This window comes from Anomalospiza imberbis, chromosome 6, assembly GCF_031753505.1.
Source record: "Anomalospiza imberbis isolate Cuckoo-Finch-1a 21T00152 chromosome 6, ASM3175350v1, whole genome shotgun sequence".
In the NCBI taxonomy this organism is placed as follows: Eukaryota; Metazoa; Chordata; class Aves; order Passeriformes; family Viduidae; genus Anomalospiza; species Anomalospiza imberbis.
Window position 1 is genome coordinate 56,412,229 of NC_089686.1, and position 22,413 is coordinate 56,434,641.

General features: G+C 42.0%; 1 protein-coding gene across 1 annotated transcript; it reads left to right on the forward strand.

The window, feature by feature from the left end:
- Window positions 1–45: 45 nt before the first annotated feature.
- Window positions 46–21,403, forward strand: KNL1 (kinetochore scaffold 1). Its single transcript, XM_068194553.1, has 25 exons — window positions 46–100; window positions 955–994; window positions 1,195–1,254; window positions 1,430–1,491; window positions 1,913–1,968; window positions 2,299–2,338; window positions 2,839–2,876; window positions 3,205–3,257; window positions 7,958–12,205; window positions 12,563–12,707; window positions 12,811–12,878; window positions 13,005–13,103; window positions 14,104–14,219; window positions 14,445–14,535; window positions 15,024–15,140; window positions 15,950–16,037; window positions 16,456–16,524; window positions 16,892–16,931; window positions 17,041–17,142; window positions 17,605–17,705; window positions 17,981–18,049; window positions 18,181–18,290; window positions 18,806–18,924; window positions 20,009–20,131; window positions 20,238–21,403. Exons 1-25 carry the CDS (start codon window positions 66–68, stop codon window positions 20,341–20,343), a joined length of 6,195 nt encoding a protein of 2,064 aa, XP_068050654.1. The 5' UTR covers window positions 46–65; the 3' UTR covers window positions 20,344–21,403.
- Window positions 21,404–22,413: the final 1,010 nt, after the last annotated feature.

Below are 22,413 nucleotides of genomic sequence, written 5' to 3' on the forward strand. Positions count from 1 at the left end.
CTGAGGCTCATTAATGGTTTTGAATTTTGGTGCTGTATTTTATAGGAAAAGCATATCCCTCAGCAATGGACAAGATTTACACAGACCCTAACATGGAAATGTGAGTCAAAACCCTCTAAGAATTTTACTGTGGTATAAATATTGCCCTTTAGAGGCAAAACCTTTTGTAATGCACTTCAACATCCCTTGAATGAAATGCGTTTTCCTTTGTGAAGAAGACCAGGGAATTTCTTTGGTGTTTGATGAGGGGTTCCTAGCGATTGATTGTCAGGAGATGAACTGACCATGGGGCTGCGGAGGGTAGTCTGCTGAGTTTTCCAAAGCTCATCCTGAGAACCAGTGCTGAAATGATCAATCTTCTCCAAGCACGTTGTTTATTTAATTTCACTCTTGTAAAAATAACAGAGAAATCAATTCATTAACCTTAAAACCGTGGCAGGACCATTCATGAAACTTACCTTGGTGCAATTTTGTGCCTTCATACTGATGCCTGGAAAAAGAACACAAACTTTTCCAGGCTATATAATGATAATATAAAAGCAACACTTTACTTGGAAGCCTTCAGGTACATAATGTGGTGAAAAACAGTGCCCCAGATTAGATCCTTGCAATTGATAAGATGGGGCAATTAGAGTATGTGGCCAGTATTGTCCAGTGAGAGGAGCAGTTGGTTAGGTAATCTCCCTGCAGGGTTCTGCCCTCCTCCCCTGCCTTTATTATGCCAGTGATTACGTGGTGCAAAATAAAAATGTCCTTGGAGAAGTAGCAGGCAAAAGTAAAAAAAAATTTTAGGAATGTGTCAATAAGCGCCTGTTCACTGTGGGAAAGAAAGGTGGGAAGGTGCTGGAAGTTACACTGAGGCATTTACCATTCTACAGAATCACAAATGCATGAAGGATCCATAAAAGCTAAAAACCTGAGGCATCAATACCTGTTTCCCTCTTTCCCCTGCAGGGATAACACAGAGCACATCAGAAGGAAGCGACTGTCCTCTGTGAGTAAACCTTCAGCATTCCTCAGAATAAAACTGTGTGAGGGGGGGGAAAGGAGCCAAGGGAAGCTGACAGAGGAACTTGCTTACTCTTGGGAGTTGAAGAAAAGCATTCCAAAAGAGCCTGTCAGTCCTGAGAGGATTGACTGAAACTCTCTTCTTGGAGCTGCAGCTGAACTCTCAGCTATTGTATTTTCTTTCAGATTTTAAAGGCTCCACGAAATCCTCTGGATGATCTGGGAAATGGGAATGAAATGACAGAGGTAGGTCTGCCGAGCCCTTTCCTAGCAATCCTCCTCAGTGTTTTGCTGATCCAGCTGTGTGTCTGTAATAACACAGGTGGTTTTGATGCACCATTTCTGATAATAACGTTCATACACCACTTTTGTTTGGTTTTGTGTTTCTTGGAGAGCTGTGCCTGTCCTTTTTTGTTGGCAGGACATCCACATAGAGAGACGCAGGAGGAGCTCACGCAGGGTCAGCTTCGCCAGCACCATCAAGTGAGGGAGCTGCACACCTACATCCCTTCCTCAGCCAAAAAATGCAGGGAGTAATCCTTCCCCCTAAAAGTGTCCTCACTGAGTAATCACAAATGACTGCAAGCTGCAGGAGGGTTCTTATATTGAGTTGGGTTGAACCCTGAGAGCCATTATTCGTTTTCTTGTCTGAAAAAAGCCCAGTTCAGTGAAATTAATATAGTTGGGAATTTTTGTTTTCCATTCAATTTCCATTCGTACATCATAATTGTCACAATGGCATCTTTTTCCTGAAAATTACAGCTGGATTCAGTACACTTCTGGCATTTGATATCTCATTTCAGAACGTGTATAAAGTATTTAAATTGCTGCTGGTTTTTTTTTTTTTTTAATTTGCTTTTCGAGATGTTTTTGTGTTTTTAAAAACTGGTGGTTTTGTTTTTAGCTGCAGAGTCTTCCAGCAAGATCTTAAGAACAGCACATCAGAGACAGAAAATACAGGTAAAACTCCTTTTTCTTTTCCTGACAGGTTTCCCAGACTGTTAACAACAAGATTTTAGCTTGAATTTAAGAAATTAGAATTTTTCCATTTGGGGAAGGAACAACATGGTCAGCTCTTTATCCTGGTCTGGCTGAAAACTCCTTAGTCACAGAGTTCTTGCCTTGAGAAGACACATCAAGAGTGAGAACTTCAGAACATTGTTTTCTGTGCACTTCACTCTTGTCTCATACTGAGTCAGAATTGTGTGGGTTGGGCAAAACCTTTAAGATAATCAAGTACAACTGTGATCATGCTTCTCACATTGTAATGTTGTCATTTTCTTATTTTAGGGTGTTCAGCAGATGAGAAGAATGATACCTTGACTAATCGGTAAGTATCATGTCTGACAGATACTTGTTTTTATTCAATGTTTATTACCAAACTTTTTTTCCTCAGGAAAAGATAAAGTGTTAGTCTGGCCTCAAAGCTCTTGTAGATAAAGCACAATGGTGGGATCTGTAAAATTGAAATCACTTGGTGGTAAAATAACAGATAAGACACTTTGTCTGTGAGAAGGGGAATTTCACAGAATCGTAGATTCTATGAAAAATAAAGAATTAATCTTTTCTTGTAATTTAAAAATTAAAATACCGCTGTATGTTAAACAGTAGTTTGGGACATAATAGATAATTTCATGGGAAAAATAAGGTTGTGACTCAAATTAGAATATATTGAAGAGAGATAAGCAGTGTCTGGTATGTGCTGCCCAGGCCCACATGAGCTCTGCCACAGAATTCTGTGCAACACAATTCTCTGCCTCTTCAGTTTACAGACCAAGGCTTCCCTTTGCAACCTTTTAACAAACTGTTTCTCAAACCCACCTTTTGTAGGAATGAAAATCCTGGGGCTGTTCCATGTGAGATCACTGGTGAGTCTGAAAACAGATTTAACAGCTAAATGACTCTGTTTATTTAAAACTATTGATTATGTGTGAGAAAATTTAATGTTCCTAGAGCGATCTCCCTGCCTTGGGAGAGCTCTCTCTGGATGGGCTTTGTCCATTGGAGTTGTTTACAAGGATTCTGTTATGGAAGTCTGGGTGGCCCTTTGAGGTGCTGAAGGGAGGAATGAAAATATTTTTCAGAATATATTTGGGCTTAATTATATTTATTTACTCAGAGCATTGAGCTTCAGCTCAGTGCATAAAATAATAAGCAAACAACACAAAACCTGGAGTATTCCCTTTCTTTCCACAGGGATGAACACTTTGCTTCATGCCCCCATCCAGGCCTTGGGGCAGCAGACTGAGGTATGTGAAGGCTTTAATTTTTTGGTGCTGAAAATATCATGTCCAAAATACATCACAAGAATTCCTGTAGTAAAGATTAAAAATGTCAACTGCTTTTGTAGTCGCATAAAATCTCTTGAAACTGAGTATTCTATATTTTGAATTGTGTCCTAATCTGATGGTCAATAGACTGCAACATAAATAACTCTTCCTTCTGAAATTCCTTTACAACTTCTCAGTAATGAAGTAGTTCCTCCATTCTTGCCTTCTTTGCAAGTCTTCATGAGCCCCACTTACTTTTTTTACTAATACATGTTTTTAAGGCAAGTATAATAATCACATATTCCTATGATCACAATTATATTTTGCAAAAGTAAGGCCAACTAACCATTCAGAGAAAAGAGAAATTCTTTAAATATTTTATTTAACTAGTTACTTTCTAATTCTGCCCTTGATTCTCTGCTAGATGCAGCAACCAGTTCTGATCTTACTTGATCTAGCAGTCACATTTGGAATATGCACAGAGCAAGAATTGTTGTTTAAATTTAAATAACCACATATTCCATGTTTGTGTAACAGTAATAGCTCTAAAGCTAATCTGCTTTGTAAGGTCCAACATGTTATGGGAGTTACATTGTGTAATTTGCCAAAATCTTGCACTAACTTTAAGACTACAGTACATTACACTACATTAAGAGTTTAAGACCACATTTTCCTTCCAAGAAATTAAGAATATAGTTCATATTATTACTATAATTATGTAATTATTTATCATTTTCATCTAGATGTAATAAAAATATTTCCCTAGAAAATCATATCCTATCCTAAAACAATAGGATTTGCATATCTACGTAAAAACTCCCCGGTGTGAGTCAGTCTTTGTGCTGTGTTTCATGTGTGGTTGCTTGTTTTACCCACATGTGATGAGCTCAGGGCTCAATTCCTGCAGCTCTGAGAGCAGTGTAGGTCACCAGGGGAGACTTGATTTGGTCCCTTCCACTTCTCCTGGGTTGGTCCAAAACTCCAGGTTTTGATGAACACTCGATCTTCTGGTTTGAAAGGATGTACAGGCGAGTCGGGTCCCAGTGATTTGTTGGTAGCAATGTACCTTTTAAAACTTTCAAGAGTTAATTTTAATACTATTATATTAATTCCAGTAAAATTTTGTGGCTTCCCTTGCCTTGTTGGTGTGGCATGGGAAAGTTTCTGGCCATCTAGAGAAAGTACCAAATTACTAAATTGTACCGGCCCCTCATTCTGCCTGGGCAGTTCTGCAAATTCAGTTTGCTAATAATTACCTGGTAAATTCCTCTGTTTTACTAGCCTTGGAGGTGGCCTTCCTTCCTTGAGATTATTTTGCAAAACAAATAACTTATTTTTCAGTAACTGATCTTAATTTCTGTCATCTTTGTGCCTACTATATTCCTTTATAAATTAGTTACTGTATTTTCTATTTCTTGAAGTGTTTCTTGATGGTTTTAGTTCTGTTATGTTATACATTAATTTTTACATCACCTACATGAATTTTCTAATCACTTGCTGGGGTTTTCTGTAGCTTCCAGTAGTGGGGCTAACCGCCTGTCCTGATTTGGTTTTTGTTCCCAGACACTCAACTTTTTGCTAGGTATTAGTGCAAGGATACCTTTGTCAGTAGCCTCTCTTGCTGGTTTGTCAGCTGATTGATTCCCTGTGTTAACTGGGGAGTCTCCAAACTGAGGGGCTTTACAAGGACAATATCCAATGTCATCCTTTTAGTTCCAAACCAGCTGTGCCCATGTGGGGCATGCGTCAGCTTTTGTGCTTCTCTGTAGCTACCACTGCTCTCAGGTATCCAGGTCACCTTCCCTTGCATTGCCCAATTGTTTGGACAGGCTGCTTCCGTGACCCCAAAAGCCAGCCAACGCCCCCATTGCCAGGTGCATGCTTTCATGCACGGATAACTCAAATGGTTTGGTTCAAGAGTGAGGCTCCCAGTGCAGGGAGGTTCTTTCAGGGCTTTTCAGGTGCTCTGACTCTCAGGAGTCCAAACCAAGTATTTTTTGTGCAAGGGTTTTGCCAGTACCCCAAAATTGCAATCCAAAACTGACACCATCCGGCCATACATAAGAAGGCTCATAGTCTTTGGCTCTGGAGTCTGGCAAATGGGCTCTTTTCAGCTGCTTCCCAAACTTCTTTTTTTCCCTGCAAGATCTCAAAACTAAAATATGTTACTGCTTCTTTGCTTATTTGTGCTATTTTCTTTGACACCCTGTATCCAGATTGTTCTAAGAATCGTAGCAGAATTACTGTAGCATTGAGTCGCTTACTTTCAGTCTTAATTGCTGGCAGAATACTTTCCAATTTTATGTGCTCTCAAGAGTGTGCATGAATTAGCTACCACTGGATGAATGTCAGGAGCTTTTCATTAATGGCCCTTAAATCTTGTACTGATCTCTAACTGGTAATATTGATGTGTTATATTCTGATTCATATTCTTTCAATATTCTAACATTTTTTATAAGTCTCTCCAACTCCCCCTTGCCTTAGACTTAATAGGCTATTGGTTTTGCTTTACCAGTCTGGCTTTAGGTTTGAGAGTAATCCTCACTGATTTGGCCACCTTTGATCATCCAGGCATCTCAATTGCGCATACCAACAGGGTTACAGCATTCTCTGCCTCCTCTGGCGTTTCGTCCAACTCTTCTTAGACCTGTAACATAAAAATCTTTGCCTTGATGGCTTTTGATTCTGGTGTTTCAATTTGTATTTCCCCATCCTAGAAAGTTATTTGAACATCCAATTTTCCGAATGAATCTTTCCCCAGAAAGGGGATAGAGCATTCAGGAATATACGGATTGGTGTTTCCCCCACTGTTTTATTAATTTAAATAGTAATTGTTGTAAAAAAGGTCTGTTCTCTTTCCTCCCTGTTGCGCCCACAGCATACAGGTTCTGAGCTAAGTTTTCCTTTGCACATATTCAGTACTGAATAAGTTGTTTCTGTTTCAGTTAACAAATTTACCTTTTCATTCCCAGCAATAATGTAACCAGGGCTCAGCTGAGGATGATTCCCCTGGTTCCTTTAAGGGGATTTTTCATTTTTGCTTAAAGTCTTGGGCTTGATGGCTTGAAGAGCCTGGTTTATGTTCTTTGTTTGATTTGCCTGGCTTGGGGACACTCCCTTTTCCAATGTCCCCTTTCCTTACAAATTGCCAAAAAAATTTCAGCTATCAACTACCACAACACAAAGTGCCAAATACATTTCAGACACTGATTGTCACAATGCAAATTGCCAGATATACTTCAGCCACTAATTACTTCAAATTACTAAAGTATACTTTATACAATTAACCAATTGTTTCTGACTGAGGGAGGTCCTGAGGTCTAACTATGGTTTCAAACACTTTAGCAGCTCTATCCAGATTTTCCCTTTAAACTCCTGCCACCTGTCTCCATGACATTAAATTCACTATTAAAAACAAGGTTACTGGACCATAACTCCCAACCACCTACTGGAGGGGAGCCATTAGAACTTCCCTGGCATCTCTCCCAACATCTCTTTGCTGCCTTCTAGTGTGTCCCACAATCGGACCAAAATCCTCCTATCCCCTAAAACGTTCTTTCTGTTCCAGTCCACTTTTCCAAGACTCACTTATGTGTCTAACTGTATTCCCTGGTGATTCATGATTCACCTCCTCTATTCTTTGCCACAGAGCAACCATCAGCTCTAAATCATCCTCCTCCTCTTCTTGCCTGTATTCCCTGGTGATTCATGATTCACCTCCTCTATTCTTTGCCACAGAGCAGCCATCAGCTCTAAATCATCCTCCTCCTCTTCTTGCCTGCACTTTAAGCACCTCTGTCCCATGCTGCACACAAAACACCACCTCTTCCAGCCCTTTGCCTTTCTTTTCCTTTTCAAGTGCACAGGGAATTTCTTCTCACTTACTTTCCATTCTATGAAACAACATTAATTGCAATATATGTTATACTGCAAGGTTCTATCCTTAGGCCACATCTCTTGATCTTCCAGGGTATAGATGGGCCACCACTGACTACAAACTTTTACAGACTTTTATAAGTTCTCCTTCTTACACAATGGGCATTGAGCAGTTCCATAGACCAGTAGTTTTTGGAGAACAAGTGTTGTGATAATTCACCAGGTGTAGACAATTTATCATCTGGTAACAAATATATTCATTATACTTGATAAAATATAATATATCTCATTACAGTTTCCCCACACAGGTAGAAAACTGTAAGTGCTTTCTGTTAAAGAGACTAAAATCTCCCTTATCAGTGGTAAAAAAGTATTTTGAAATATCCAGCATGGTGCTCCTGCTTTGGAGCAGGTGGACAATAAAAGGCGTAAATCATGTTGTAGAGAAATAGAAAGTACTGATCCATAAGCCTCAGTAAGTGGTCTGTGCTTGCCAAGATGTGGCTAGATGTGAAGTGTAAGATGAGACACATTGTTTAATTAAAGGCCATTCCAATGTTATATATTTGCATACTTTAGTCATTGTCCTCTCCTCAAATATGTTACTGCTGATCAGGGAGGCCTGAAATTAGCAGGTTGGTTGGTTTTTTTTTTTAAGACTTCTAAAGCTAAAACCTTAGGACTTTACATTAATCAACATTCGTTAATCAACATTAGCTGGCTTCTGTTTTAAATAGAATAAACCACCGATCATTTGTTTTAAGTGCCAGTCACTGAATTCTCCTTTTTTTGTTGTTTTTCAGTGGCATGACATGGACCACGCCGCTCCAAGGATGGACAGGCCGGACACCACCCTCCTCTTCTCGGAGGAGAATGAGATGGAGATGACAGCCAGTCACACAGCTGTGATCTCACGGAACCTCAAAGCCCACCAGCCCGACAGAACTGAGAAAATAGACTTCGCCTCCTTCCTGGCTAAGTTAAACTCCAGCCAGGGGAAGGCAGAAACCAGCAAGGAATTGAGTTTGCTTTCTGACTCCACAAACCATCCGGGCCTGTCTTTGGAACAGAAGGAAGAGGCCACTACTGTGAAAAAAATAGATTTCAATGAATTTCTGCTGAGACTGAAGTCAAACAATCCTGCTGAGAGACCTGACAAGGACAATGTTTGCTGTGTCCCTTCCCAAGGCTCGGGAGACGTGACACAACTGTCTGGGGAATTTGGCTATTCCCATGAGCCGCTGGACACCTGCAATGTGACAAGAGTGTTTCGAGGCCAAGAAGGTGGGATGGAGATGACAAAATGTGAAGCAGCTGATGTTAAAATTCCATTCCTTGGCGTCAGTGAGGTTCCAGCAGAGCAGTGGGAGTGTGGGGATGTTACTGAGGCGTTTGCAGACAAGGGCATGGACGTGACAACCAGTCACACTGCAAAAGTGTCCTTTGCCCTCTCCACTGTCAGGAACCAAAGTCTCAACTTCCAAAAGGATTTCCCACCCGCAGAGTTAGATAATTCTGAGTTCAGGAGAGCATCTTATCATGACTTAAATGTTCAGCAGGACTCTCAGTTTTGTGCAGACAGAAAAACAGCAAGTGCTGAAGGCAGAGGAGACTCCCTGGTGCTGCGAGCTAGGAAACAGGAGGCCAGGGCACTGTCTGCCATCCAGGGATCTGTTTCGTCGGAGACCATCTTCCGAGGGGACAAAACTGTTGTGTTTTCCAAGTGTGATGACATGGAAATGACTGGGAATTACACAGACATCATCTATGAGGCCAGCACCACAGAACAGAGCAGTTCATGCCATGAAACCTGTGAAAAGCCAGTGAGTACCAACCCTCCGCCGGCAGGGAGCAGATCCCTGGCATGTGGCAGCATCCCAAAGGGTCTGGCACCTGGAGATAATCCTGCTGCTGGGCCCTATAAAAACAGTGCACTTGAACTGCCCTCGGCCTCAGGTGGACACATGGAAAATGTGTCTCAAGCTTGTGGTCCTGCTGCAGCCAGCACTGGGTTTGGCTCATACGCACATTTTGTGGCTGGCAGTGCTCTGAAGAGCAGGTTTGATCACTCTGCAACCCCCCAGCTTGTTTTTTCAGGTGAGAAGACAGTAATATTTGCAGGAGAAGACATGGACTTGGGTAAAACCTGTGTTAAGGATGGTGGAGAGCATGTTGACAATGAACATCCCACAGCAGTGTTCACCTCCATCACCTGCAAACCTCATTTCCTGGGTAACAGATCCATGTCTTCCAATGTAACTGAGCAGGAAGAAATGGAAATAACAAGATGCCACACTGTTTTCTTTGATGGTCAAAACAGTGGGATACCAGCAGAGCCAAAACAAATGCCCTGTACAATCATTCCAAGAAAGAACCAGAACAAAAATGTCACTGAGGGTGACATATCTGCATATTCTGTAGATATGGACAAGGAAAATGTTGAAGTGAGGAGTATTGATAGGAATATTAAAAAGAGCCAGGCTATGGAGAGGAATGCTCAAGCTCTTCAGATGGTAATGGTTGATAAGAAGCTTGGAAAAACCAACTTCCAGGCAACTGGTCCGAGTTCCCGTGCCAAGAGCACGTGTCTGTTACAAGAGCAAAACAGAGGATTCCTCAAGAATGTTGGCACTAACGCCGGTGCACCCCTGTCTTTGCAAAGCCAGGAAGTTGTATCACAACCTCTGGGAAAAAGCCCTGCAAGCCTCTCAGATTTCTGCACAAATGACACAACAGGTGTGTTTTTAGGTGATCAAAGCATGGACATAACCAAAGCTCATCCTGCTGCCTTTGAGATTGCTCCTATTAACGTGGAGCAAGAATCCAATAATTGTAATCAAAACACTGCACTATCCAAGCAGCTGCAAAACCAGCCCTTCCCATTTTCCAGCGGCCATGGTGTGGATATCGTGAGTCAAACTGCAGCAATGGAATGTGGGGACTTGAACACCAATAAGCAAATCGTTACTGCTTTGGCTCCAAGTGGTTCATTTACTTTCAGTAACAAACCTGCTCCCTCTGGAGTGAGAGGAAATGAACAGTTTGGGACAGGAATAAGTGCAGATGGCCAAAACTCAGAGAGGCAAGAGAAACCCCAGCCTGTGAGGGCAGTCAGCAAAGTATTGCCAACCCGAGGAGACTCTGACAGACATTTTTCCATGGATGAAACAGGTTCTTCAAGAGAGGATTTAAAAACTCCTCCCTCAGCTCATGGGCTGCTCCAGAGGGGTGCAGAAGAACCAGTGTGGGCCAGGACATCTGAGGCACCCAAGGAAAGTTCCCAGTTGTCTGTCTTTGGAGAAAAGTCTGCTGTGTTTCCCCACGGTGAGAACATGGACATGACCGGCAGGTGTGTGGTGATGGGTCCAGATTACAGCTTCAGCGTTTTGTCACAAAACAAAGCAGCACCTGGATGCTTTGGTCAAGGTGGAAATGAAACAATGCCCTTGGAAAAAGGGGTCACAACAACAATGGCAGCAGAGCGGGGTGGGCAGGAGGCTGCACATGGCAGAACCATCAGTTTTGCTCCGGCTGAGGATATGGAGATCACCACAACTCACACAGCATGGCACAGACAGCCCATCCCAGCCATTCCTGCTGACAAAACCATTGTGTTTGCCCACAACCAGGAGGACATGGACATCACTGCATCCCACACTGTTGCTGTCAGTAAGACCACCTGTGGGTTTGAGGCCCAGCAGGTGCCCCACACAAACACCCAGCAGCCACCACCGCACATGCATGGTGGGTTGGTGCCCTGCAGAGTTGAAATGGATTCCTCACAATACGCCACAAAACCTAAGGATGAGCCCAGCATTCCCTCTTCTGCCTCGTCAGACTCAGCATTTCCTAGTGAGAAAGGAGTTATCCAGGTCCCCAGTGGCACAACACCACATTCCATTTATTCTGTCTCCCTTCAAGAAAGTACTACAGATGTGGGGGCACCACAGGATGATGGCCTTCCCACAGATAATTCTGTCCCTGTGAGCAGGGAGCAGGATCTCACACCACCAGAAAAACTGCAATCGGAGGGAGTATCTTCCGAGTTCCCAAGTAAAGGCCCTGTGGATCACAGGAAAGAAAGTGGTGGTTTGGGATCCTGTGTTACCTGTCCCATGCAGGGATCAGATCCTTGGAAGGGTCATCCAGATGCTCCTGGTACTCAGAGAAACCAACTAGAGGAAGAGGATTCATCTCAGCCTGGAGATTCAGATTTGGGCTTGGCTGGAGCAAACCTCATTCCAGCTGCTAACAAGGAATCCAAGAAAAATGAGGAGCTGTCAGCTGAAGGGGAGGCGCCTCCAAAAGACTTCCAAATAAGCTCTGAACAAGCTAGGCAGCCTTTGGTCAGTGACAGTTCAGGGGATCAGACACAAGCCACTCTTCCACCAGCAGCTTCAGGTATTATAGGTGTTTGTTCAAAACTGATGGGTTTGACAAGGAAATCTGTTTCTGTTTCCAAAACTGCTTCTTCTGACCAGTTGCCCAGTTCCTCAGCTCAGCCAGAGGATACCCTGAGGTTGGGAAAAAACACTGCCAGTGAAGCAAATAACTTAATTGAGCCCAAAAAGCAGGAGAACTCAGGTCTGGAATCTGGAGCTGATCCCATAGGAATGGTGCCTAAGGATAAATATCCAGGAATAAATATCCCTCTGGGTATATTCCAGCCTAAATTACCAAACAAGAGAAATCGTGTTTCCAGTGCACAGGACATAAATACAAAAGCCCCAGTTCCAGCAAACACCAGTGAAACCCCAGGTAACAAGTCCAGCAGGCAGAACTTCAGTCCTTTTCAGTTCATAGCAGAAGAATTTCTCCCTGTGTGCCTGGAGGAAATGGATTCCAATGAATCTGTCAGCTCCGAACTCATGGAAAACGCTTGGGATGATAAAAGTAAAAAACAAATCCCCCACTCTGAAAAGGATCCATTTGAAGAGACAAAAACTTGCAACATGAAAAGAGCTTTAGGACAAACTGAGGAGGATCCTCAAAGCCCAAAGAAGGCCAAGAGGGATCAACTTGTGGATGCTGGGGCCTCTCAAGACTTGGAGGTGAGCTTCGTCCCTCACTGTAAGAATATGGGAACACCACCAGGGCTTAAGTTTTGGGGGTGTAAGTGGATCTGCTAGTAGATTTTCTTGTTTTTCATAACCACCAGTTTGCTGTCATTTTCCTGTGTGATTCCCTGTGGTTTTCACTGTTTTGCCAAATTAGAAGAATCAGGTTGGTGTGTGCAGCACTCCTGTACCAGGCAAAACAGGCAGAATGAGGGATTTGCCGATTTTAAACCATTCTCTGCGTAGTGTCCCTTTAATACTTTCAAAGAACACCTACAATAAGCCACTGATCCAGTTAGGTTGTCTTATATAGCTATATTTATTTATTTTCTAAAAATGTGTTAATATTAGGTGACTTTTGATGTTGTGCCTCAGGACCAAGCAAAAGCTGATGAAGCTGGAGAACCTCCAAATCTCTCAGCTAAAAGCCCTGGGTGTCCTCACGCCAGCACCAGCAGCTCCCTGGATTCTGTGAAGGCTGACGTAGAGTCAACAAGTAAGAGACCATTTGTGATAGGAGTCCCAAGCCATGTGTTCTTTGCCCTGTACGGATGTCATTAACCCACCAATACCTCCCCCTTTCTGTTTTGTTTTCCCAGTCCAGCGCAGCAGTCAGGTGGAATCCCAGCTTCTCACGGACAGCATTTGTGAAGAAAATTTATGGGAGGTATGGACAGGGCTGGAAAACAGCAGTTTCCTGTCCTAACAGGAAAAAAACTTCTATGTTTATTCACCAGTGAGCATTCTGTCTTGAAAAATGAACTTACCAGTATGTTTTTCCTCAAATGTACAGAAATTTCAGAGTGGTGCTATCACAGTTGGGGAGTTTTTCACTCTTCTTCAAGTCCATGTTGTGATTCAGAAGCCCCGGCACAGCCAGCTTCCAGCCAGTGTGAGTGCAACAATATAATTGACCTTAAATAATACACCTTTGTTGGTTTGGGTTTTAATTTTTAGCAACTCAGACGTCTTTAAATGAAAACCAGAACAGATTTCCATTTCCACACCAAATCCCATATATTCAGGATTACTGTTCTTGGATAAATAGCTAATTCTTGCTTTTTAAATTAGTTTTAAGGACAATAAATTTGAAAGAATTAGAAGGTCAGTCTGACCTTTTCACTTTATCTTCTTACTGTATCTCACTGGTGGTGTCAGCCACCACTGCCTGCAGCTACTCTGAGCTCCTCCTGACTGTCCCACTCTCTCCTTTAGAAATGCTTCACTACGATATTGCTACTCTTTTATTTCCTCACCTGAAGAAAGGGGAAGAAATACAGAACAGAAGTCTGCCTTCTGAATCCTTTCCATTTTTTTATTTAAAATACTCTCCTAGCTTAGTTACAGTTTACTTTACAAATTTATTCATACTGAGTTGTCTCTCAGTATTCATCAGGCTTAATAATGCTGCTACTGTGGACTAGTGACCGATAAAAAACAGACACCACCCCCACAAAAGCCCCTGAGAACTTTCTCTGAAGGAGTGGAAGTAATTAATGTCAGTTATTTATGAGCTTTACTATACAGGCAGCTTGCTGAAATACCCCCTTCATATTTATTTGAGGAATTAAGCTCCTAAGGCTTGGGGGCTTTAATTCTGAATTAAGCATAACTTTGAATTAAGCATTGTTTTTTTGGGGAGCACTCTTTTATCTGCATAACGTATACATATTTTCAAGTCTTCATCTAAAAGGGAGACCTCTTTCAGTAATATTTAATTTCATTTTTTTGAGCTCTAATGGCGAGGCACATATCCCAAAAGGAAGCCTCTCCTCTGGTGTGAGGAAGCACAAGGCGTGAAAGCAGAATTGAAATGACTGGAAGTTACTATTTCTGAAAAATATGGATTTTTTTTTCTTTTTCTTCCTACTTTTCCCTGTGTTTTTCCTCAGTGTGCAGTCAGTGCACCTCCCACTGCAGAAGATCTCATCTACAGCCAGTACGTTCACCGGCCCAAGCTGAGGATTTACGAGGAGGATTGCCAGGACCTGTCTCGGAAAATAGTGGAGTGAGTGGTTTTCCAGTCACACAGTTTATCAGTAATTCCATTTTTTCTGCTCTGGGTGCGTGGGAATAGCCTGAAGAAAGTTAGTACATTACATACAGGAAAAGTAAAAATATAGTTAGTAGTTTATTACAGATTTAGGAATGAATTGTGTAAATATCACCCTGCTGCTTTATGTGGTCAGTGAAATTGCTACAAGACTTTCAACTTTTTTTCCCCATATTTCAGGTTAAAACCACATGTGACTGTCCTGGATCAGCCCCTGGTGAACGTGATCAGGAGTTTGTGGGAAGTAATGAGAACCTGCACTGATGAAGAGGTAATGCTGCATGGAGAGAATGTTTGTGTGTAATGAAGAAGTGAGGTTAATTTATTTATTCACATCAGATAAGAACCAGAATGGTCACAAGACAACAGCAGGTGAAACAAGGCAAAATATTTTCTCTGTGGAAAACTGCTGAGAACTTCTAGCATGTCAGGAGAAAGGAAGGAAATGTGTCCTTTGAAAAACATTAACGGGGAAAGAAATTACCCACAGTTACTGCATAGAAAACCCAGAAAATTTATAAAAGTATCCCACAAGAATTGAGAAGGTGGATCAAGAGATTTTGTTTTCTGTGGTTCTGATGCTCAGAATAAAGATCTATTCCTTGAAAATAAAGAGTCTAAATTGTTTAGAGACATGGCATTTTTCATAATTCAACGTTAGTTTGGCATAGGGATGTCGCTGAGGCTGGGTGCTGAGCTAGAGTCAGGAAGGATTATATTTCCATTGACTTTCTCTTCTGTATTTCCCATTCATCACAGCTGAGTAAGTTTGGAGCAGAACTGAACAAGATGAAATCCTGTTTCACCAAGGAGGCTAAAATCTTTTCTCACAATGAGAAGGAGACATTGTACAGGAAACTGCTGCAGAGTGCTGAGGTAAAGAGCCACAGGGCTACAGGCATTTACCTTTAAAAATCACTCCTACCACATTTCTTGTCTTTAAATGTGTAGGAGCTTAATTATTATAGTGTGTACTCTTATGGAAGTTTCTTTCTTTTAAATACATTTCCCTTTTATTTATATGCAAATATAACACTAGGACAGTGACATTCTTGCAGTTACACTGTAGGAACCTTCTGCCTCAGGGTTTTGGTGATTAGAAGAGTGAAAAATGGGAGTATTAAAGGAAACACCACCAAAAATGAGCTCTTTATATTGTAGCAATACCAGTGTTAGTAAGTAGGTAAGTAGTAGTAGCAAATATTTAGGAAGAAATTCTTCCCTGTGAGGGGGCTGAGGCCCTGGCACAGGTTTGCCCAGAGAAGATGTGGCTGCCCCTGGATCCCTGGAAGTGTCCAAGGCCAGGTTGGATGGAGCTGGAGCAAGCTGGGATGGTGAAAGGTGTCCCTGCCCATGGCAGGGGGTTGAAATTGGATTATCTTTAAAATCCTTTCCAACCCAAACCGTTCAGGAGTTCTCTGATAAGTAACAAGGGAGTGCAGAAGTAATGCATTGTGACAGGGATCGAAGTTGTGAATATATTAAAGCTCTACATTCAGTGAGCATTCAGTAATTTCTTATTGGCTACTCCCCCACGGTTTGCCAGCTGCCTCTCCTCTCTAATGATGACAAATTTCACTAGTTGCTTTAATTAATCGGCAAGCAAAGAGCCCCATGGTGATCCCAGAAGAAAATTCAGCTTTTAAAATAATATCATTGACTCAAGTACAACTTTCCCATCGTAGGAGCAATACAGAAAGCTCCAATCAAGAATGGAAAAGCTGGATGACTGGATGAAGGAGGCAGAGAGCTCTGTGGTTGCTCTGGAATCAGGTGTGTGTTTCCAAAGAGGTGGCCAATATGCTGCTTTCTCTTTTTTCTGCAGAGCTGCTGTTGAAAAGGTCAGTTCAGGATTCTGTGTTTGTGGTTGCTTGATACAAGCTGCAGTCAGAGCTTGACATTACTCTGTAATCATGCTCTGTAGTTTCAGATGCCTTGAGTAGAAATCAATGCCTTCAATGCCTTAAGTAGAAATCCAGTTGCACAGTAGCAGCTCTAAATTAGTGCAATAAAACAAGTCTTGCTTGTTTTTGTCACTTTTGAGGTTTTCGGTAGATACTTTTCTATGTGTTTGTATTTTTTTTTAGTTAACTTTGAAGTGCTGAGATTTCTAGAGCCCACAAACAAACGAAAGTAACTCAAAGTATTGAATCTGGAAGTTCTGCACAGACCTGACACTTCTTTCCCACAGATTCTTTTTGGGATGAAGAGGAAGCTGGCTGCAGTGCTGGAACAGCAGGAGAGCAGAACATACAGAAAGGTGATGGAACCAGCTGAAATGCACTTTTTGTCTGGTGTTTTACAACCTGGGGAGGGTGATGCTCAACCCCCACCCTGATGCATTAACTGTGAGAGGGATGCAGACACTGCTGCTGTCTTTCCTGCATTGCACATAGCTAATTACATAGGTGTTAAAGAATGAGAAGGACTGGTTTTTCCCTGGAAAAAGGGAATTTAGAACTTTCTACCAGAAGAGTGTGTGCTGGTGGTCATATTCAGCGCTTTGTTGTCCCATAATTATAACCTTTAACTTCATAAGAACAGTGAGTGCACAGCAGATTAGGGCTGCCTGTGCTGCTCTTTTCTCTCATTTTTTCCTTTTCTGTCCTTTCTTCTCTTTGCTTTAGAATTGCAAAGCATCACAGCCCAAGAAGAGGAACTTCTGAGGTAAGATGTCAATGAGGATTTAAGAAGCAGGTGCGAACTCAGATTTTAGAGGGTTGGTCTGTTTTTCAGCCACTGTACCACATCCCATGAGATTGGTTTATCCTTGCAGAGAACTGTCAGAGATGGATGCTGAGGATGAGCTTGATTTGGCTGAGATGGAGAAGTTCAAGAACACTGAAAGGGACTGCCTGGAAATCCTGAAGAAATATGAGTAAGGAAAACACCTCCAGGTTTTATTTTTTAATAACTGCTTCTCAGGGCTCATATTTGTACAGCAATGTGTTTGGGTTTGGTTTTCCTTGTTATTTGATGTGGGAAATCTTGGAATGCCCATCTCCCTGCAGCCTAAGGTAGGCAATAAAGCCTTGGCAAACTTCCATTTCATTAGCAGCTTTGCAGTGGTACTCTGTGTTCAGAGTTTCTACATCCAACTCTCCTTCAATCACCAAAGTAACATTTATATAAAATTTATAGCAATATGCTTGCATTCCCAAGAGATTCTTATATTCTGTTGGAATGACAGGCTCTATTTGGCTTTGGAAAATTTCATTACTCTATGATGTGGTAAGAGCTGCAAGAGCACTTAATACTCTGATGTTTGTCCCTCAGAAGTTGTTTGGGTTGGTTGGTTGAAACTTGGGGTGATCTTTTTGGTTTTTTTTTCCATTTTCAGCTTCACTGAGTGGGAGTTGGTGGAATGGAGTGAGCAGCAAGCTGTCTTTAATTTTCTTTATGATTCTGTGACGCTCACAGTTGTGTTTGGACCCCCAATAGGTGAGTCACAAAATAGGTAGGTTTGTCTTTTATGAATTTGCAGTGCTAAGAGAACAGAAACATAAAATGTCCATATTTGTAAAGATGTGCTGAAAAGAAGTAGGAAATAGAAAATACACCACCGTGTGTAAGCTGAGGGAAGTGACTTTGAATTTGTCTTTGATATGAAAATTCAGAAATGTATATATTGCATGGCTGTTTCTGAAGATGAAGAGCTGTAACTCCAGAACTAAGTATGGAAATAACTGGGGTTTTTTTCCAACTTTCTTTCTCAGATGATGAGTTTTTTGCTGCACGTCCTTCCAGAAGCATCGCTACCCTGGACTTTGAATCTTTCCTGGATGGTGAGATTTTTGAATACTGTGAAAGTGGCAGCCCTGCTAATCTTTTGTTGGGAAGACTAAATGTGTGCTCAATCTTCTAATGCTTTCTGAAATGGCTTTTCAAAGATTTCTGGTTTTCTTTTGTGTTGCAGAGGAACAAGCTCCACCCTCCTCCTGTTTAGTCCAAAAACTCATCTTCCAGTTTATTGAAAGTCGGGGATGCTGGCAGAAAAAGTGTCCCAAACTGTGCTACTTGCCCCAGGTAACATTCCAGGGAAATTTAGAAGACTCTGAAAAAAAAATCCAATTATTATTTTCTGCAACAGAGAAAACAGAGCTGAGCTGAGAACCAAAGCACCTCAATGAAAGCTTCAGGAATGCAAACCAAAATCTGCTTCAGGAATATTGTGAGGTGTCAGGGGAAATATCTGTCTCTGAAGGCAGGAGTCCTAAAAGCTGAAGTTTATTAAAAAAACATTGTTTGCCTTAAAAAAAAAAAAAAGAGCTGAAGATCATTTTGCCTCCTAAAGAATGTAGGTTTAAATTGCCAAGCCAAACTTTTGTGTTGCTGTGTGGCTGTTGGCAAAGCTGAAAGGACAAATTTAAAGCAAAAAATGTACATTAGTTCTGCTTGTACAATTTCATTTTTCCATCCAAACTGAGGCAGCAGTTAAAGCACATTTCTTTTTTTGTACTTTCTAGGATGAGCTGTGTGTTCAAGCATCACACAGTCACCCCCTGAGTGCTGATGTTGTTTTTCTGGTTGCCCCCCACCAGGCTCTCTTTGACATCTCGTTGGTGGTGAATCGCTGCAAAATCTTAGGAGAGGAGTTGGAATTTCTGCAGAGGTGGGGTGCAAAATTCCAGCTCCTGGAGACAGATATCAAGGACACAGAGTGAGTAAATTCAGAAAATCATGATGGGATTGTTGGGGTGTCCTGTGCAGGGCCAGGAGCTGGACTTTGATGATCCTTGTGTGGGTCCCTTCTGACTCGGGATGTTCCCTGACTCACTAAGATGGAGTTCACAGTAGCCTTAAGGGGGAGTTTCTAGATAATCAGAATAAAACACTGAAATAGTTTCAATTTGCTTTTCTTAAAAGTGACATTTTATGCAGCTATTTTTAAGAACAATACAATTTATTTTCATACAATCGCACTGCAGTGTCCCAGTGCATGGAAATTAGGCTGTTCATGGATTCATTGATTTTATGACTATCAGACAGCCTCTCCTTCCTTGCTGCTTTCCTGCTTGACTTGCCTTTCTTAAATATTGAGGCCAAATTGTAGCAATGCAAAGGAAACAGAGCCAAGAGTTAACCTGTACTTAGGGCTTTGTTTGCTTTAATCTTGCATTTGCCTCAGCCAAGCAGAATCAGTCACGGGAGGAGGGATGCACTGAAACTGAAGTTTACTTTCTTTACTTTCCATTTTCCCTTGCTACTTCCCAATTTTGTGGCATGTCCCAGTAGTACAACACAAATACAATTTCACCTCATCCTTCCACTACTGATGCATATCTTTAATTAAGAAGTGCCCAATTATGAACTTGCTCTGCCCACCTTGGTGCTGTTCCAGAGGTTATTCTAATTTTGTAGCTCTCTTTGCAAGAGTGTCAAAAACCCCATGGAGCTGGAGGTAAGGCAGTCCTACTTAAAGCATTAGAAAACATTAACTGCCTGGGAATGTTTCATGTTGTTAGTCTCTATTCTCCCACAGTTTCTGGATGGTTCTGTGAATTATGTGTGCATTAACTTTTTCTGTGGGGAAGTTGGGAGTTTGCATTACGAAGGGTTGATAAGGTGTGAAGGGCCTTTTTTATCTTATTCCTGAAGTTCCTGTGGGTCTGTGCTGGAGCTCTTTAGAAGTTACTGTGCTTCTTGCATCAGTGACATCACTTTTTTCTACTCTTGGCACTAATTCCAAGGTGAAAGCAGCCCATTTGACTGCTCTGCATGGATCTTTGTGTTTATTTCCACAGGGTGAAGCTTCTGTTCTCCTCTTCGGTGGCTTTTGCAAAGTTTGAGTTGACTCTGACTCTCTCTCATGATTACCCATCTGCTGTACTTCCCTTCAGGGTCCAAACCCACATTGGGAATATCGGGTGAGCTGGCAAAGCACTGCTGCATGTGACTCCATCCCAAAGTTGGGATGGGGGATTGAACACTCAGGATCCTCTCCAACACGTGTGATAATTTTATCTTCCCCAGGGAGAAGGAAATTGCTGCTGTTCTCTCCAGAGTTCCAGCTGGTCACCACTATCTGCAGAGAGCAGTCATCTCGATCCATCAGAATCTGCTCCAGGGTCCCAGATGATCTGCTGGATCCACAGGCAGGACTGAAGCAGTCAAAAATGGGTAGTCTGTGACTTTAGTCTTAGGAGAATTCCAGCTGTGTCTCCCTGAAATGGGAATGCTGTCACCCACTCAGCTCTAGTATTCCTGCCTATTTAGTATCCTTGTGGCTTAGACCAAGTAGAACACTTGGTGTAGGCCACAAGTTTTACAAAGGCAAGGGTGTCTAAAGAGGAGAAGAAGGAAATTCGGGGATCCCTTCTAAGTTCAAGGTGCCTTTTATCTTCTGCCACTCACTGGTGATCATTCCTGGCACAGATAGTCATGGCTGGATAGTCATTCCAAGCATGGATATTCTTCTGCCATAGCCCATTAATTTTGTCATTTACAGAGCTCTTGGACAAAACAGTGATGAGTGTTCTCTAAATTATTACAACTGGGATTTACCTTTGCTGTCATCATTCCACTACCACGTACAATTTAACAGATCCCACCACGTCTGGTGTTTATCCATTGCCTGGCACCCCTCCCAGGCCAGACACTAGATCCCTGCATCTGATTAATTAACCAATTAGCCTGTAGCAATTAACTCCAGTCACCAAAGTCAGAAATATTTTTGGAATTAAGGCTAAAAATCCCTGTGCTTGCCCACAGGCTTTGGGATGCAACAGCCTCGAAGCCATCACTGAGATTCCCTGGCAGCTGTTAGTTCTGACATTGCCTTAGTCCAGCACTACCTCTGGGTGCTGGGGCACTGTCCCAGTTTGGAATGCCATGGAATTCTAGAGAGGAGACTAAACTCCTTAAACTTGGGAGTATCTGTGAGCTCCAGCTTGGTTTTGTGTATAATTTTGTGTATTATGTGGGTCTTGCTGTTGGAACTGATCTCCCCCTGTGTTGCCCAGCCAAAGCACCAGCCCTGGCTCAGCTCTCAGTTCCGCAGCTGCAAATATTTCTACCCTGTAAAATATGTTGAATTTTAAAATGTTTTCCTGTATTCTAGTGTTTATATATTTTGTCTTTTTACAAAGTTTGTGTCTGTTTGAAAAGTGGAAGTTTAATAAAGATTGGCTTCATCACTCTTCCTGTTTCAAATGGGGATTATGGGCCGCTCTATTTAAACTGGTGATTGAAAAATCAAAATATTGAAATAATTTTGTTACATACATGGGGAAGGAAGACTTTTCTTAATATCATATTTTTTTCCTTGGCTTTTCTAGTGCTACTTTTCTATATTCTGGCTTTTCACAAGAAATAATTGTAATTTAATTAGGAAGATAGCACCCAAATCATTCTCAACTTAGGTACTATACCTAGAATTTGGAGTTTCCCCAGGCCATTCTCTGTGCATCAGTAACTAGCAGAGTGTGCTGTGGCAGCTCTCCGGGAGCATTATCCACCCCTTTTTTTTTTTTTTTTGTCTTTTGGCTGGTTTTCTTTTCTTTCAGTGGGTTTACACACTGAAGCATCAGTAACTATAAAGACTCAAGTGAGTTTTTGGTGAAGTTTATTATATTGCTCCAAATATTGAATCAAAGCTGCAGGTCAAGCCAAGTGTGGCTTTCCACACTTTTGTAGTAGGAAAAGGAGCTTGGGCAGAAATTATTCCATTATCCAGCTTTAAAAAATCATGGAAAACTGCACTTCCACGTGCCGAGAATCAGCGGCTCCACTCTGTGCAAGGCCTCAAGCAAAGGGATTCCATCAAAGTCAAGGGCTGGGGCTTCCAGTGTGGAATTGCAGCCTCTGCTCCAGATGTGTCTCGATCTCCAGCTGCTGTTCTTGCGTTCTGGCTGAGGAATTGTCGCTGCTCAGGAATTGCGGGGGCTGCTGGATTTATGGGGGCAAGAGGGAAAAGAAAAGAGAGAAAATAAGAGAAAATAACAGAAAGGAGAGAGAAACAAAAGGAGGAGAGAAAAAATGAAAAGAGAGGGGGAAGAGAAGGAAAAGTGGGGGGAAGAGAAAAGGAAAGGGGGAAAAGAGAAAAGAAGGGCAAAAAGAGAGAAGGGATGGAAAAAGGAGTGGGGAGGAAAAGTGGGAAAAGGAAACCAAAAGGAAGACAAGAAAGAGAGAGGAAGGAAAGGGAATTAGG